General features: G+C 31.3%; 2 protein-coding genes across 2 annotated transcripts; one reads left to right on the top strand and one right to left on the bottom strand.

The window, feature by feature from the left end:
• Positions 1–8,842: 8,842 nt before the first annotated feature.
• On the top strand, positions 8,843–16,490 carry LOC133782393 (uncharacterized). The gene is made up of 14 exons (XM_062221689.1): positions 8,843–9,100; positions 9,295–9,371; positions 9,764–9,943; positions 10,408–10,505; positions 10,914–11,107; positions 11,230–11,408; positions 12,357–12,698; positions 12,930–12,994; positions 13,369–13,417; positions 13,504–13,660; positions 14,233–14,317; positions 14,401–14,470; positions 15,629–15,769; positions 15,974–16,490. Exons 1-14 carry the CDS (start codon positions 9,001–9,003, stop codon positions 16,067–16,069), a joined length of 1,833 nt encoding a protein of 610 aa, XP_062077673.1. The 5' UTR covers positions 8,843–9,000; the 3' UTR covers positions 16,070–16,490.
• On the bottom strand, positions 16,413–17,350 carry LOC133782394 (uncharacterized). The gene is made up of 2 exons (XM_062221690.1): positions 16,981–17,350; positions 16,413–16,873 (listed from the first exon to the last, which is right to left on the bottom strand). Exons 1-2 carry the CDS (start codon positions 17,247–17,249, stop codon positions 16,744–16,746), a joined length of 399 nt encoding a protein of 132 aa, XP_062077674.1. The 5' UTR covers positions 17,250–17,350; the 3' UTR covers positions 16,413–16,743.
• Between the last annotated feature and the right edge of the window lie 893 nt (positions 17,351–18,243).

The following is an 18,243-nucleotide window of genomic DNA, read 5'->3' as shown; positions in this document are numbered from 1 at the left end:
CAATCAGCCTTGGAGAGTCTTTTGTTGCTAATGGTCATCCCTAGATATTTGAATGGCATTTTACTTCTCTGGAAACCAGAAACTTCAGAAAGTCTCTGCCAACAGTCCTCTGTAAGCCCCACTCCATAAATGGCCGATTTTGCTGTGTTAGCCTTTAGACCAGAAGTATCCGAAAAAAGCTGGAGACCTCTCAGAATCAAATAAGCAGCTTTGAAATCTCCCTTGCTAAACAACAATAAGTCATCAGCAAAACATAAATGAGTCAATTTTAAGCTGCCACATCTAGGATGGTACTGAAAATCAGGGTGCTCAGCAACTTTAGCTAAAATTCTAGACAAATACTCCATCCCAATCACAAACAACAACGGGGATAACGGGTCCCCTTGCCTAACTCCTCTTCTAGCAATGATGAGTCTCGATGGAACCCCATTAAGCATAAGAGAGAACCTGGCTGTAGTCACACAATTCATTACCAACTTGACAAACTGATCTGGGAAATTTAAAGCAAACAACATTTCTTGTAAAAACTGCCAATCTAGAGTGTCATAAGCTTTCTGCAGGTCTATTTTGAAAAGGCATGCTGCCCTAGAGTTCCTCCTTCCATACCCCCTTACAAGATCTTGACAAAGCATGATGTTATGAGCTATATTTCTCCCTTTAATAAAACCACTCTGGTTCTCAGAAATAATGGTAGGAAGCACCTCTCTAAGTCTAGAGCATATCAATTTGGTAGCTATCTTGTAGACCACATTGCAGCAAGCAATTGGTCTATACTCACTAACATTCATTGGGCAACTTGATTTGGGAATAAGGGAAATATTAGTGGTATTAATTTCTTTTAGAATTTTCCCAGTATGCAGGAAAGAAAGCACAGCATGGGAAAGCTCATCACCTGTGATGTTCCAAGTTTGTTTAAAAAAACCACTATTGTACCCATCAGGACCAGGGGCCTTCTCATCAGGAATCGAGAAAAGAGCAGCCTTAACATCCTCTACTGTATAATCTTTTAACAAGAAGACAGCCTGCTGGTTCGAAATCAAGGGACCTGTTTGAACTATTGAAACTAACACTCTCTTTCTGTGACTCATTGCTGTACCAAGTAAATCTTCATAATAGGCATAAAAAGCATCGTGAACCTCTTCATGAGTATCATGCCACCTCCCCTTCATATCCCAAATCGAATAAATGGCATTCTGCATATGCCTATTCCGAATACTGTTATGGAAAACCTTAGTATTCTCATCACCAAGTTTCAGCCAATCTTCCTTTACCTTTTGCTTAAGAAACTGAACCAAATTGTTATGAGCCCACTGATACTCTTTCCTTCTAGCAATCTCCTCATCTATCAGTTGAATATTACCCGGATCACATTGCAGCTTATCTTGAACATCAATCATCAACTTATGTGTCATTGTATCTTGCATAAACACATCTCCTTTCCCTTCTCTATTAAGCTTTTTCAAATCAAATCTCAGCCTTTTCATCTTGGTAACCAGCATATACATTGGAGTCCCCTGCACATCCTTTCTCCAAGACTCATCAACTGTCCTAAGAAAACCCTCTAAATTGCTCCAAAAGTTGAAATATCTGAATGGTTTTTTATTCTCAGGCAGAGAACTAAAATTGACCATAAAAGGACTATGGTCCATAGTACCCTCAGGAAAAAAGAGAACCTCAGCATTCTGAAACTTCCTTATCCACTTCTCATTGACCAAAACTCGGTCAAGTTTAGCATAAACCCTATCTTTGCCCCCTTGTTTATTGTTCCAAGTATAAAACGTGCCAGAAAATTTCATATCTGATAATTTGCAATGCTCAACACAGTGCTGAAAAGGCAACAGTTCAGAACCATTACCATGATAAGGGAATCGGTCTTCTGGTGATAACACTGCATTGAAGTCACCCATCACTATCCAAGGATCAGAAACACTATTAGACATGTTTTCCAAATCCTCCCAAAGTCTCTCCCTACCTACTTTATCATTCACAGCATAAACCACTGTAATAACAACTTGCATTCCAGTTTTAGCCTTAACTGCAAAATGCATCCACTGACTCGAACTCCCTCTAATATCCACATCAAAGCTCAAAGGATTCCAAGCAACCACTATTCTCCCATTAGGATGCTGCATTAAATTAGTAGTAAAGCACCAGCCCCTAAACATATTAAGGTATAAAGTTCCCATGTTAGGAGCCTTTACCCTTGTTTCTAGAAGGCTAACAAAACCAATTCTTTTGTTAGAGATCATTTTCATGACCTCCCTTTGTTTATTGGTATTGTTAAGCCCCCTAACATTCCAACCAAATAGCCTATCCATTGATGAATGGAGGTTCTCCCCCTCCACTCATATTGGCCCTCATTCCTTGCAGTGTTTCTCCCACTGTAACTTCAGCATCTGTGTACTGACCTAGAACCTGAAATGAGTTCTTCTCTAGTACCTCCTTAGCCTTATTCCCATTCCCTGTTTTCCCAATAATAGATACAGACCCCACTCCATTCTTCTTGACTAGTTCCTGCTGCAAATTCGTATCTGGTGTGGTCACAGAAGGCTGAGTAGAAGGACCAGTTTTCTTCTCTTGCCAAACTTTTGATGACTCTCCTGTATTCGGCCTCTTCTTACAAACTTCTTTCCTATGCCCTATGCCTTTGCAATGCAAACATAGATCCGGTTTCCAGTCATACTGCACTCCAACATATACAAATTCCCCATTTTCATCTTCAAACTGGATTTGGTCTGGTAAATCTTTTGTGAGGTTCACTTCAACTAAGACTCTGGCATATTGTAGCTTTTCTCTAGCCTGAGTTGCTCTGTCTTGTTTAACCATTTTCCCAAATGAGCTAACAATCTTAGCCATGGACCTCTCACCCCAGTACTTCAACTCTAGATTACTTAATTGCGCCCAAATCGGAATCGACATAACTGTTTCTTTAGTAAACTTTGAGTGAGGGTCCCAGCTTTTCATGATGAGCGGTTTCCGATCAAAAAACTGATATCCCCCATTCACTATTCCATCCCTCTGCTCCATCGATGTAAATCTGACAATGAACACCCCTGGAGCTAATAGAGCTAGTTTGTCAAGTCCCTTATCTCTCCAGATTCTGCGAAAATAACCTTCCATTACTGAAAACGGAGGGTTTGCTCCCAGAACATAGCAAACCAAAGCGGATTGCCAGTATTGAATCTCATCTTCAATGTCTTCCGCTTCTATTTTAACACAGTTAGTCTCAATATGAGGAGCGGAATAAGCTTTGGATGTACCTGACTGCTCGTTCTTCCCCAAGTCGCCTTTTAGGACCCCCAGCCAATTAGTAAGAGTTTGTTTCACCAAGGATCGCCGAACCTCTCCATCCGGATTCATATCTGTATCACTCATCAATTGTGAAATCGGATTAGTCCCATCAACTTGCTCCATCACCACTTCATCCATAGATTGAGTAGACGATTTCTGCAATCCAACTTCGTCTTCCAGTCGATTTCGCTCAGAAACCTCTTCTCCCTCAAACACCATTGCCTCCACTCCTAGGATGCTTGCCATAGATTTGACTTTGAGGACTGGATCCGTAGAAGATGGCCCCTTCTTCTTCTTCCCAGGCGATTTCTTCTTCAATCTCGGTCTTCCTGCCATGGCTCCAGCTCAAGCTGAAAAAAGAGCGGGAAATTCAAAGAAATCTTTTTTTCATGGGTTCCACATTAATATAATGCTATTTTCAGACACTGTTGAAAGCAGTGCTCCTTTGACTTGTATTTTAGAAACAAATATTTTGAACCTTGTATTTTAGTTGTTTATCAATTTTGACCATTAATTTTTTTTTAAATTAACTTGTGGACCTTGTGTTTTGTCAAAAATTAAAAAATAAGAATGTAAAAATAGATTATTTTGAACAACGTATAATTTGGTTGATTACCCGTTTGAATATTTTATTGTTAAAAGTTAATATTTGGATCCTGTATTTTGTCAAAAAGTTAAAATATAAATAGATAGATTTTATTATTATTATTATTATATGTAGATATTTTTATCTATTATAATTTTTATTAAAATAAAAATGAGAAAAAAGAGAACAGACAAAATAGATAAAAAAAATTCCTTAATAAATTAATAGCTATAAATTAAAAAAGTAATATAAAAAATGAGAAAAAAATATTGTTTACTTATATTTATAATTTAATTAAATAGTTGTTGTAATGAAATATCTAATCAAATTTAAATTCAAAATATACATCGTTGAAATAAATCAAATTTAAATTAAATTATACATGTGTTGACGCCGTTTTTTCGTCAATAGATAAAAGAAGAGAGCACGTAAACAATTAAAGACAATGGCCAAAAGAAACAAACGAATCAAACACACGGTTTTTTACGTGGTTCAGCAGTTAAATCTGCCTAGTCCACGAGTCTCTGTTATTAATCTCAAGATTATCTCTGAACAATTCTTTAGCATGAATTCTCCAGAGTTTTCTCTCAAGGATCAGAATTTTGGTCCTTTACAATGGTGCATGACCTCTCTATTTATAGAGAAGGATGCAGAATACTATCCCACATATTTTGGGTAGTTACTCTTTTGTGAATAAAAATAAATGGCTTTAAATGCCAATAATCAGATATAAAAGGAAACGTCCCCCAAAGATCAGGGGGCGTATAACTGTATTAAATAATATCCCACAATTCTTGGGGATTTACATCAATTAATGAGGACTACATCTCATAGTTATAATACTTGTAGATATTCAAGGTGGTTATAGCGTATCTTCAAGGCTCCAGCATTTCTGGTCTCATGTCACTATGCGAGCCACTGACATCCCACCGAGCTAACGTTGCTGTCGAGATGGGACATCGAGCTCAAGACCCATGCTCCGAAGTTCCTGAGGATGAAGGTGTTCTCGGAGCTACCTTTCGAGATCGAGATCATTTCGAGATCACCGCATTCGAGATCATACATCATACTTTGCAGGCTCGACTTACAATCCTAGATCACTCTAATCCTCACGAGACCATTTATTGCGAACTCAGCTTTCGAGGTCATATTTACTATGGCTCGAAATCTGGGTATAACAACATGTTGTTAATATATATTTTTGTAAAACTATTACATTTAAATTAAAAAAAACATAAATAATTTAAATAAACATTTATTATTTTTGTTGTTGTGCATTATTTTATTTTTAGTAATATTATTTTTCATTCATAATGTGTTCCTTATTTCTAAAAAGAATTTTTCGTGTTTCACATCAACCTCCGCATCTTTTGTTGCTGCGGGAATGTCCACTAAAATTACAATCTATAAAATATTTATTTATTATAGTGAAAACAAATCACAAATCCAAAGAATGCCATTAGTAATATCTTATTTTCACAAGTTTAGTAAAATATCAAATAAGAGAAAAATACAATTATAAATGTTGATGATTGATGATAATAATTATAATATTTTGTAAAACTATTCACTTTTGAATAAAAAACATAATTATAATATAATCAGAAAAATAAATATATAGAGAACCGAAAACTATTATGTAATTTTTAATTAATTTTTTTTAGTATTTTTCAATGATTAAGTAGTTAGGATATTTACGTAAATTAAATTAATATGTATATATATTAATATTTTTAATTGTTAAGATATTTTAGAAAATAGAAAATGAATAAAAATTAGATTAAATGAGAAAATAGAAAGAGTGCTTTGAATAAATTTTAGAGTCTCACATAATCTCCTTGAAACTCTCATTTATATATAGATATAGATATAAAGATATAGATTTAATATTTACTGAATTACATAGCGAAAAGAAAAATTAAAAATTTGGTACGTGAGTTCTTTAAAATTCATATATACAGTGTAAATTGATATACTCAGAGTTTACTTTCTTATTTAGTGAAAATAATAATAATTAGAATTTTAAATAAAAATGACAGCATCAAGCGATTCAACACCCGATAATAAATTTTAATTCTCATTAATATTCAGGTATTATATGTTCTTACCAATATCAAGGTAGTTCTCTTTCTAAGGAAGAGAACTGCCTGCAAAAACAACATATTATTTGTAACGACATACTTTTATGGGTTAAAACTGAAAAAATTAATAAAATATTAAAGAAAATAAAAAATTAGATACTTTAGATTGTAAAATGTTAATTATAAAATGATATAATAATATAATAAAATCTAATTGTGATAACTATTTAGTTAAACCATATGTGACCATTCTCATTGATATCTCTTTCATGCTATTATTATTGGATAACTACTGTTACGTATGACTATATTAGAATCAATGTATTTATAAGTATGTGTATTAATTTGGTTAATTCTGTTACATTTGTTGAAGGGTTGATGTACGTATATATGTATGTATATTTTTTTTGGACACAATATAAAATTCTCACAAAATAGTAAAAATAGATTGTAAAAAATATAGGATGCCACCTTCTCATTTATATATAGATATAGATATAAATATTTTGTAAAACTATTCACTTTGGAATAAAAAAACATAATTATAATATAATAAGAAAAATAGATATATAGATAATCGAAAATTATTACGTAATTTTTAATTAATTTTTTTAGTATTTTTCAATAAATAAGTAGTTAAGATATTTAACTAAATAAATTTTTAATCAAATTAATATGTATATATATTGATATTTTCAATTGTTAAGATATTTTAGAAAATAGAAAATGAATAAAAAAATTAGATTAAATGAGAAAATAGAAAGAGTGGTTTGAAGAGATTTTAGAGTGCCACGTAATATCCTTGAAGCTCTCCTTTATATATATATACCAATAAATAAGTAGTTAAGATATTTAACTAAATAAATTTTTAATCAAATTAATATGTATATATATTGATATTTTTAATTGTTAAGATATTTTAGAAAATAGAAAATGAATAAAAAAATTAGATTAAATGAGAAAATAGAAAGAGTGGTTTGAAGAGATTTTAGAGTGCCACGTAATATCCTTGAAGCTCTCCTTTATATATATAGATATAGACTAGATACATACAAGCAACGTTTTGCTTAGTTTTATTAAAAAAAAACTATTAATTATTTTTATTAAATTTATATTAATGTGATATAAATTTTAAATAAATATCCTATTTTAATTAAATAATTTATTTATTTATTTTTGTTTAAGTTTATGTTTGTTCTAGTTTTTGAATTATGATATTATTCTAATACATGAGTTTAAGTTTAATTAAATTTTATTTAAGTTATCAAGTATATGATTTTATTATTTTTAAATAACTATCATTGCATAATATCTCAAAAATATCCAATTTTAATTTGTTTAATTAATTATTTATTATTTTTAAATAATTATCATTATAAAATATCACAAAAATATCATATTTTAATTTTTTTAATTATTTATTTTATTTTATTTAAGTTTAAGTGATATTTATAATCCACTGTTAAATATAAAAATATTCGGTTAAATATATGAATATTCTGTTAAAGTCATCATTAAAAAAAAATAAAAAAATGTTAAAACCAACAATTTCTCTTATCTACCCAAAGATATATATATATATTAGATACAAACAACGTGTAATTTGCACGTTTTCTTAGTTTTATTTATAGAATTTATTAATTATTTTTATTAAATTTATATTAATATCATATAAATTTCAAATAAATATCCTATTTTAATTAAATAATTTATTTACTTTTGTTTAAATTTATGTTTGTTCTAATTTTTGAATTTGAGAGCCATAACAAGATATTATATATTATATGTTTGATGTAATATTAAATATTATACGTTAATTTAAATTTAAGTTTCTTGCTAGTTTTTTTTTTAAAAATAATTTATTGCTAATTGACAGTAGATTATATTATATGTTTAATATGATATTATTCTAATAAGTGAGTTTAAGTTTAATTAAAATTTATTTAAATTATAAAACGTATGATTTTATTATTTTAAAATAATTATTATTGTAAAACATCTCAAACATATCATATTTAAATTTGTTTAATTATTTATTATTTTTAAATAATTATCATTGTAAAATATAAAAAAATATCATATTTTAATTTGTTTAATTATTTATTATTTTTAAATAGTTATCATTATAAAATATCTCAAAAATATTTTATTTTAATTTTTTTAATTATTATTATTTTTAAATAATTATCATTGTAAAATATCTCAAAAATATTTTATTTTAATTTTTTAATTATTTATTTTATTTTATTTAAGTTTAAATATTTAAAAAATCTACTGTTAAAACCAATAATTTTTGTTATGTACACTGTTGTTATATAGAAGAGATATATTCATTTAGATTTTATGTTACATTTTCTAAGAAAAAAAATCTAAACATAAAAATATATTGATTAATTAACAAGGAAGATATAAAAGGAGAATATATTGGAGGGAGTTGGGGCACGACATAAATATTTGAATTTATTTTATTAGTTGGAAGAGTATTTTTTTTTCCTATATATATACAGCACTATTATTTCAACTTTTAGTTTATTGTTTGTTAAGGATGAATTGGTAATTAGAATTATTCAAATAATGGCTGATTCAATTCGAAACCATTGTGCACATTTGCCTGATTCATCTTTGGTCACAAATTTGAGTAAACTAACATATTTAAAAAGAAATTCAAAAAAATATATTATAAATTACATTTTCAAAAGCATATTTAATGATTCCATTCTTATCTGTCTCCACGTTTAAATCCATAATTCTTCGAATAGTTCTTATCCTTTTCTCTCTTATACTAATTATTTAAATTTACTTATTTATTTTTTTATAATAATTTAATTTTTTTTAGCAAATAATCTAAATTTATTTTGAAAAACAAAAAGAAAAAAGAGGAAAAACTCTTTTTTATAAGTTGTCTTCCCCTAAGTCCAGCTATATGATCTCTCTTCCTCTCTGCGTGAAAACATGTCATCATTAATGGTGGAGTGGTGGCTCGTGGATTTGGGGTGAAAGGCCAAAGCAGCCATAACCTGCGCAGACCGTGTGTTTAAGATAATGGAGGCGCCTAATTCCTTTGTATCGAAAGCGAGGACTGCCTTACATTCCGCGGCTGCCAAAGCGGAGCGAGTTTTCTCTGACCTCAAGTCCGATCGTGGTGTGCGATAATCTCTCTCTCTCTCTCAAAATCTTTCAATTTTTAATCTCCTTCGCTCAAATTCTTTCCCCCTTTACTATTATTTTACTGCGTCAGACTTCCGTTTTACTTTCCATGACTCCTATTTTTTTTTTATATATATATATATACTTAATATTGAAATGAATGTTTATCTGATCGTTTAATTTGTTAAGATTTGGATAGGCAATCCCCCAAGAATTTGATCAAAGTAACAGAGGATGAATCTCCAATTAGCGAGGGAGAGTCAAAGGTGTGTTATATATCTATCTATCTATATATATATATATATATATATATATTTATATACGTGGTATTGATTTGCTTAATTTTCTGAAATTTGGAAATGTTGGATAAAAATGACACAAGGTGTGGTTTGATTTAATAGTTTCTGTGCTTTTTTGGTCCCGTTTATGGAATAAAATAAACTGTAAAAAAGAAAGATTAATTTTGGAGAAACCAAAAAAAAAAAAAAAATTGAACGGGCAATTATCATATCATACAGTACATACATGTACATTGTGTTTGATACATTACAACACATTATGATTTATAAGCAATTAAAGAGTTTTACTGTTTTTTCTTTCCTGGATTTTAAGTGTGATTAATTTTATTATTTTGGTTCTTAATTTTACTGAATTCAAGCAGTTGAAGTGGAGGCCAGCGCCCATTAAGACGAAACAGGATTGGCAGGATAGGTTTCGAAACATTAGAATTGGAAGAAAAGGAGTCGAAGATACTGAGAAACCTAAACATTCAACCATGGTTCCTTTCTACGATGAGAATTTGTATATGCTTAATATGAAAAATGATCTAGAATTGAAGGTGAGAGATGTCAACCAATTTTTTACATATTTTGATTTGCAATTGAATTCCTGTGTAAATTGTCTATATAAGGTTATCTCTTAATATTATATGACAAATTTAATAAAAATATTATTAGTGTAATCTTATTTGGAATGAAAATAATGTACTAAGCGGTACTATTTTATGTGAGAAAACATTGATGTTTAAACGAGTTAAAATTAGTTTTAGTAGTCAAAACTTTGAGACAAGGTAACGATGATTAATCTTTTAGCGAATTTGCTTGATTAATCGTGACTGGAAAAAAATTGTACTACTGTGCCCTTTAATGCGTTAGATGAATCTGGGCTGTCTATTTTCAGATGAATGACTGTCTCAATGTGTATCACTGCTGGAAATGTAGTTTGAAGTATAGACTGTGTTGTCCATTTGCTTCATTATTAAGATTTTTAGTTTCAATGATAAATGAGATTTGATATCTTTAGGCTGCCGAGACAATTCCCTCAGCAGAAGGATTAAGTGCTGCAAACCTTGGGCTTATTCCTCCACTCTCTACTGTAAAACAATTGGCTATTGCTGTTGAGTAAGTTTTTATTCTTGGCATCTTACAATTGCCACTGGATTTTATTTCTATATGTTTTCTTTCTTCAATTAACATGTAAGATTTCGGTTGTAGTCAGGTTGTGTAAGAAGATTTATTAGTTCACCACCTTTGAGTTTATATTCAACCCTTAATCAAGACCTTCTACTCTGGTTTCCTTTGTTCGAAATTTATTCCAGAAATTTTAGTATTCAGCTATTTAAATTAGCTGATATTTTGATAACCTTTTTAATGTTAATATGTTACACAACTTGGCAGTTGAATTCATTGTAATTGACATGTTAATAATTGTATTCCTGATGCTTAAATAGCAGGATGCATGAATTTATATTTCCAGAGTTTTGATGATGATACTAATTTTTTTCCTGTCAATTTGGTATCATCATCCAGGACGGGAAAGAAGTCCAAGTCAATGAAAGATTTCTTGGCTTCATCTGGAGGTTTTTCACCTGTCAGAGAGAGATCGGGTCTGAGTCTTTCAGCAGTGAAATCTCTAGTACTTCGTGAAAAAGAGGACAAGCTTACATTTGAGTTTGGTAACAATGAGAAGGTGCTGTCTTTAATTCGATCACTGTTTGATGGAGGTAAGCATATTTTTGGTAACAGGATCTTTGAGAATATTTTGTTGGATAGAGCTTTTTGGTCTAATTTATCACTTATTATGTGATGTTTCATTTATATTTTAATATCTGCAAGATGTTTACAGATGCACTGTTTCTCAAACGGAATATTAGATCTTGCTCAGATGCAATTACTATGACATCTTTTCCAAGAGATATTCATGGTGCACCTCCTGAAAGCTTCATTGTAAAGGTAGCTGAAGTTATTGGGAGCTTCAGAACCCTGCGAAAGATGGCATTATTTTGGTGCAGAGTTGTTGCTGAAGTAAGTCATTTATTACAAATTTGAGTTAGATAAACTCTTTATTACTGTTATATTAGAAATCTTAATTTTTTAATTAGAACCTTAGCCTTACATTTTTTTTTACTGTGCTTTGATTTTATGCTCTTAAGTTATAATTTAGCTTTTTGAGATCTGCCCCTGATCTCTTACCTTTGTATTTTCACTATTATTAATATAAAGAAGTTTCTTTTTAAAAAAAATAGAAATCTTAAATCTTACCTTATTATAGCTCTTTATGTTTATTATTCAATCTGTACCACTTTTTTTTTATGAAGTATATTTCTCTATATTGGTGAATTTGTTAGCACGCATAGCTGGACATTTCTGTAACTCATCATTTCTAATAAAATTATTGTGTGTTATATTAAAGAAACTTGGACAACTTTGACAATGAGTTCCTTAGGGTGGTTTGGAAAGCCACCCAGTAGTTAAAACTGGCGTAATTCAGAGTAATTATTTGATTTTGCGTGTTTTTCTGACCATGTAATTACATAGTACTGTGTAATTAGAGGTAATTGAGGGGTCTCAATTACACTCTCCAATTCTCATAGCCCCATGAGAATTGGATGAAATTACATTGTCATTACTAATTACTATCAATTTTAAAACGTATTTATTACATAATGTTATTTTTCTGTGTGATTACTAATTTGTTTGACAAACATGACAATAAGAATTTATAAGTAATTACCACTTAACATCTAAACACATTCTGTATTTTAAAATATAGTGTAATTACTCATGTATGTAATTATTTACCTAGTAATTACCCAGTTATTTCCAAACACACCCTTAAATTTTTTATTATGGTATTCTCTTGTCAAGTGCCAAGTAACATCTTTATGAATATATATTGTCATGCACACTTCATTTTCTTTATAATTTATTTCTGGTTTAACAATAGATTCTTACTGTTTTTTGTGGATGCAGCTGAGAAGACTTTGGTCTGAGGAGCAATGTATACCTGGCATCCCTCTGGATGGTATTCCAGATCTAAATTCTTGTCTTCTGTTCCAGCAGCTGCAAGTGATTAATTGCTGTGTTTCACGGAAAAGACGTCGAGAAATTGCCTCTCAATCATTAGACTTTGTCCTTAAGGAAGGCAATATAAATGAAGAAGATTTAACTATGTTCAAATATGTTCATGCAAGTTCCATATTATATGCTAGAATAAATACTGGGGAACTTGTTCTCCGACTTGGTGCTGATCACCCAATGGGAGATCTAACAATGCTGGAAACTGGAGAACCTGTGTACTCTCCTATAACCCAGGTTGGACTAATGATCTATACTCAAATGATACTATTTGTGCACCTAAGGTTTGCATGTGGTTTGCTCTCACAAGGTCTGAGGTTCGAGTCCCTCTTGGGGTACTTACATAGCAATTGTTGTGGTTTCTTGGTCCTCAAATATTGTAGGATTGCAAAGAGCTTAGTTTAAAGAAAAAATGATACTATTTGTGCTTACTCCTATTATTGAGATTTTCTGCAACCTTACCTGCAGGAAGGACCTTTGCTGACTGAAGATCTTATCAAAGAAACAGAGGAGTTTGTGCTTCGAACTGGAAGGTTAGTATTTGAGGCACTCTAAAATAATTTAATTTGTTTTCACTTAATAGCTACCATATGTATCATATTGCTATTAGATATTGGAAACTTTTTATACTTGTTATAACTATTATGATATGAGGTTCTTGGGTATGCTAATCCCGTGTTACCTGATAAAACATTCCAACAATACATGATGCTGGTGCCGTGTATTTATTCAATAAACAAGAGTAGTCTCTTTGTAAAATTTATTTGCCAGTTTCTCCATCTCGTATACCAATTTTATTTGTGGGTGTTTGTGTAACGTGTGTGTGTGTATATATATATATCTGAGTGTGTTTGTGTCTTAATCAATATAGATCTGTTCTAATAATCACCATTTATTTAATGATCAGTGTTGGTGCTGGGTGTTCTCAACTTCTCTCTGACATGCAGGCTTTCAAGGTTGAGTTTATAATAAATATGCTTTGAATCTCATATATTTGCCTATTTGTATATTTGAACTAATTTCTTTTAATTTGATTTGCTAGGCCGCGAATCCTGGTTGTATTTTGGAAGATTTTGTTAGGTGGCACTCTCCTCCTGATTGGACAGAAGCTGAGCCAATTAATGAAGGCAAAGGCCCTTCTGATGATGGCGACATATTGTCTATGAGAGGTCAATTAAGTAGTCGAATGCAGAAAGAAGGTATAAAACATGCATACGTACAATTATACAAGGTTCACATTTAAAAAAAAAAATATATGAGGTTTACATGATTATGAATTAACTCTCGTACCATTTTTAAAGAATTCTTGGATAAAACTTGGGGTTCTTGATGAAGAGCTTTAGTCTTTAGCAAAAACAGAATATATATTTATGTGCATAGAGTAGTGTGTGAAGACTTCAACAGAGGGCCTAGTCTGATATATAATCAATTCTTTTATACGAAAGTTTTGAATCTGATCAAATGTGTGAGGAGTTATTTAAACTAAACTCTTTGATTTAATGTCCTATTTTCGTTCAGACCGATAATAGGTTTAAAGGGTTGATTCTAATTATAACAATATCTCATCGTCAAAAAAATTAACAACCTTAACTGCTTAATAGGTATGCCAAAAATGTTCCCATGTTTTCTTTATTAGACGGGGAATCTTAATCTTTTGAGCCATTCCACATTGTCTAGTAAACGGAAACCTTTTTAAGAAACAAATTAGCATGCTGATGCAAAGAAATGTTGTGTGAAATTTGCCTGAACAATGTTTGTGCTTATATAATAGGTAATTTATGGCGTGAGCTGTGGGAAACATCAAAGCCAGTTCCAGCAGTTAAACAAACACCCTTGTTTGATGAGGATTTGGCAGTGTGAGTTGCAATAATCGATGTTTCCACTTTGATTTATTATTGGTTTTCATTTATCATAATAATCTAAGCTATTGATCCTGTAGGGAAGGTATTCTGGACAGTTTGGAGGAAATTCCACCTTTAGAGCTTTTTGAGCAATTGTTTATATCTTTGGTAAGTTGATTATCTATCATATCAAATGCTAGATGCTGTCATTTTGATGAGTTTTGATCATAGTAAATTAGATAGTGAATTTGTGTAAACTGCTAATTGTTCTTGTGTTAATTGAATAAAGAAATAAATACTGGGATTTGTTCTAAAAAGTTATACGGTATATCTGGCTAAAATCCTTTTTGTTTTCTTTCCTTTTACTTGGGAAGTGTGAAGGCTGGAAGCTCTGCTGATAGTGTTCAAATTCTAATTTGCTGAGAAATCAGTGTTAATCAACTTCACTTGCCAGTTTATTTTCTCATCTCTTTATCTGAGACATAAGAGCATTCCTAATAGATGCTCTAAACTAGCAAATATGTAAAAGTAAATAGTTAAGGATTAAAATTCATCTCCATTGGGTGCTCTAAAGATTTAGCTATAATAGATAGGCTCTAACACCAATATATTTTTTACCAAATGTAGCTAAGCTTTTAAAGCTTCATTAAATATATTTTTTAATACTTTTTTTATCTATTTTTCCCTTTCTCTCTCCCATTAGTTATTTTATTATTATTATTATTTTTTTTTTTCAATTTTTTTTTATTTTAATTAATAAATAATATTTAAATGATGTAAAAGAAAATATAGGATATAATGTAAAAATTGTTGGGTAAAATAGAAAAAATTAGGTTTTGATGATGTATTTTGAGAGACAAAGTCCTCTAATAAACAATAGTTTTGACATGACAACCAGTCAGGGTCATGATTTTAGACGCTAATAGAAATTTGTAGCCCTGGCTTCATTTTATTTATATTTCAATTGTGTGATCTGACTCCAACTATATGATTTGTTCACCATCTGACCCCGTTCAGTGTTATTTATCATCCCCATCTCCATTTCCATTTCTGCCTTAATTTTCTTTTAAATGTGCTAAACCATTGCCAAAGTTAAGTCAGGGCTCTTAAAGTCCTCAAAAACCTTTTATGAATGGGATTAATACAAAATGGGACTTGAAGCAGTATTCTTGGTAGAGATATTGCGAATTGCAAGTTTAATGACAAATTCCTCACTATAAATATTTTCCTCAGGATTTTTTCTTCATTTTCTATTTGTGTGTTTGAGATTTTAAATTTTGTCAACAGTAGTCTGTTACTAACAACGTGTTGTTGTGTAACAAGCAGCTGGGTTTAGGCTTTGTTATTGCGGAGACTTCTCTACCTACTAACAGTGATTTGTCAAAGCTGTTTTATGAATGCAAAGACTACACAACTGCTGCTTGCCAATCCTGCACTTTGAGTGAGAAAATCGATGATCTTTGCCAGGTAAATCTCATAAGCTTAGAATTGATTGATAGTAGTGACATTAAAATTTGATGTGAAGACTTGGTACTATAATATGTTGACATTTCCATTTCTGCAACTTCCATTTCGGGTTCATTGGAAATAATATCTTTGTTGCATTTCTCCATTGGGTTCATAGTGAGCAAAATGATTATATTGTTAACTTTTGTCTGACTTATGGTACAGGTATATGAAACAGTGGAGAGAATGTTACAAAATCCTGAGGAAGTACTAAAGACAGTGAGGCTGGCAGAAGATACTCCTAGTCCTGCTGGTGAATAAAAACGACTGTTTAAGAGGCTAAATCTTAACTTTGGTGGCAAAGATAGGAACTTAAGGAAACCAGCTTCAAAAGAACACAAGAACTCCGACGATAACCGGGCAAGCGGTCAACCCTTTTCAAGTTTCTTTGATGGAAAGTCATCGTTATTTTCGAAAAGACCTCCTAAGCCTGGAAGCATGTCCCCTGCTGAAAAGCTTACTACTTTAGATGAAAATGATTGGACAGTGATTTAGAGTTTAGATACACCCGTTTTTTTTTGGTTCTTAATTAGGTTATATCGTGATTGGTTTTGCTGGCAATTAATTGTAAATTAATCAGGAAAAGAAGAAGGGCCAGCTGGGGTTTATTACTTGCAATATGTGAATGAATTTATTGCTTCGACTACAGATGAAATGAAAAGAAAAGTAGTTTTTTTTTTCTTTTTCTTTTGGATTTCTGGAATTGAAACACACCACATTTGAGCACAATAATTTACTTAATATCTTCGAATATGGTCTTCACAAAATCTGGTTCTGGAATGTGGAGTTTGCCAATTTTACTCTTTCAACCCAAGCATAAATAAGATCTAAAGAAAATAAAAAGTAACGTAGAGCCACACCGTTCTCATGTCTTGTTGCCCTGTTTCATTGGCATGACAGCTTTATTCATTAATCTTGTTCTTATAATTTCACTCTTAAACATCATCATCACCATTATCATCACTTTGCTTCTCATTTTCCGTCACCTTATCAAATTGGAAATATTTGGAGATAAGATCTGGCACAACGAAGTTTGATAGCCAATATAAAATCAGCAATAAAACACTGTTTTACGGAGCCCAGAAGAGAAAAACCAAAGAACAAAAGTGTCAAAACCGGTTAAAGTAGCCACCAAAAAAAGAAAAGAGTGTTTTTAAGGAAAGCAAACTGACCTGATCTGAAGGAATGTTGCTGGGTCCACGGACTTGGCAGGAGAAGGGAAACTAAGAACAATGGGACTACTACTACCACTGGTACTGTGCATGACAGCCTTGGTTCGAACTTTAAGTAAATGACGAAACATTAGCGTCTGTAAAGTACCCAGCCTAGCGCCCTCATTGCTAGACAACCATATCGAAAGTTTTGGTGATTTGAGCTGCTTTCGCTGGTTTGGATTACAATGTGGAGAAAACAAAGGAGATTGAAGTTGAATTGACCTCATTCTTATTTGTTGAACTGGGTTTTGGAAGAAGTATTATAAAGCTCACCAACAAAAGATATTATCTTTTCATTTTTTTTAAATGGTATCTTTTCAGGATGGAGGCAGACCAATCACTCAAGGGGCCAAAATGTAAAAAAATAGTCGAGGGGGCCAATTATATGATTTTTTTTAAAAAATCAATGAAATTTTATACAAATACTATACGATTAATTTTTTTTTGTTGGGAATAAATTTTATTACTAGTGAGGTTGAAAATGATAAAGATTGCAAATTGGAGATGGGAATTTCTCCAACCAATTAACCTTATTGTCTTTCTAAAAAAAAAATATTATTATTTAACCAAATGGCATGCTAATTCAATTCATGAGCCACTTGAAACACAAAGTCTTCAAAGTCTTCTTCCCTGTAACTTTTCATTAGTTATGTATGAAACGATAACATTATTTTTCATTCTCAAAGTCTTCTTCTAGACTTGTGACAAGTGTAACTATTGTGATAACTTGGTCGCATATTGATGGTCAGTTGGTTTGTTGTGAGATGAAAATTTAAGTTTAGATTAGACCAACTTACATATATTATTTTAGCCAAAATTAAGTTAAAATAGCTAAAAGATTATTTTAGGGAGTTGTTGGCACCGATATTTGACAACGACAATTATAGAACATGTTTAAGAATTGAGAAATTTACAAGATACACCGTTTGCTTTACAAATATATTTTATATGCTCGTACACATTTTTTTTCATTTATACGTTTCAAATTTGATTATTACAATTATACGATCTATTTGCTGGAAACATTGAAAATTGCACTCCCTCACTGTAGGAAAGAAGCTGGAAACCAGACCTCGAGGCACACTCCATGCCCAGTACCACTACTATCTCCATCGATGCAAATTGTTTCAAAAAAGGTGTTCGGTGGTAAATCGATCGTGAGATGTGGTGAGCCTGTAGATTTCCCCAATAGATTGCGACAAAGAAAACAATTCTGGTACA

Source organism: Humulus lupulus, chromosome 6 (genome assembly GCF_963169125.1).
Source record: "Humulus lupulus chromosome 6, drHumLupu1.1, whole genome shotgun sequence".
Lineage (NCBI taxonomy): Eukaryota > Viridiplantae > Streptophyta > Magnoliopsida > Rosales > Cannabaceae > Humulus > Humulus lupulus.
This window is presented reverse-complemented; position numbering and strand designations above follow the sequence as displayed.

Coding starts and splice junctions, on each gene's coding strand:
- LOC133782394 (XM_062221690.1), bottom strand. CDS start 17,249: ATGAGGTCAATTCAACTTCAATCTCCTTTGTTTTCTCCACATTGTAAT. Junction 16,874..16,980: donor GCAACATTCCTTCAGATCAG/GTCAGTTTGCTT, acceptor TCCGTAAAACAG/TGTTTTATTGCTGATTTTAT.
- LOC133782393 (XM_062221689.1), top strand. CDS start 9,001: ATGGAGGCGCCTAATTCCTTTGTATCGAAAGCGAGGACTGCCTTACAT. Junction 13,418..13,503: donor CTGACATGCAGGCTTTCAAG/GTTGAGTTTATA, acceptor TTGATTTGCTAG/GCCGCGAATCCTGGTTGTAT. Junction 14,471..15,628: donor AGCAATTGTTTATATCTTTG/GTAAGTTGATTA, acceptor TGTAACAAGCAG/CTGGGTTTAGGCTTTGTTAT.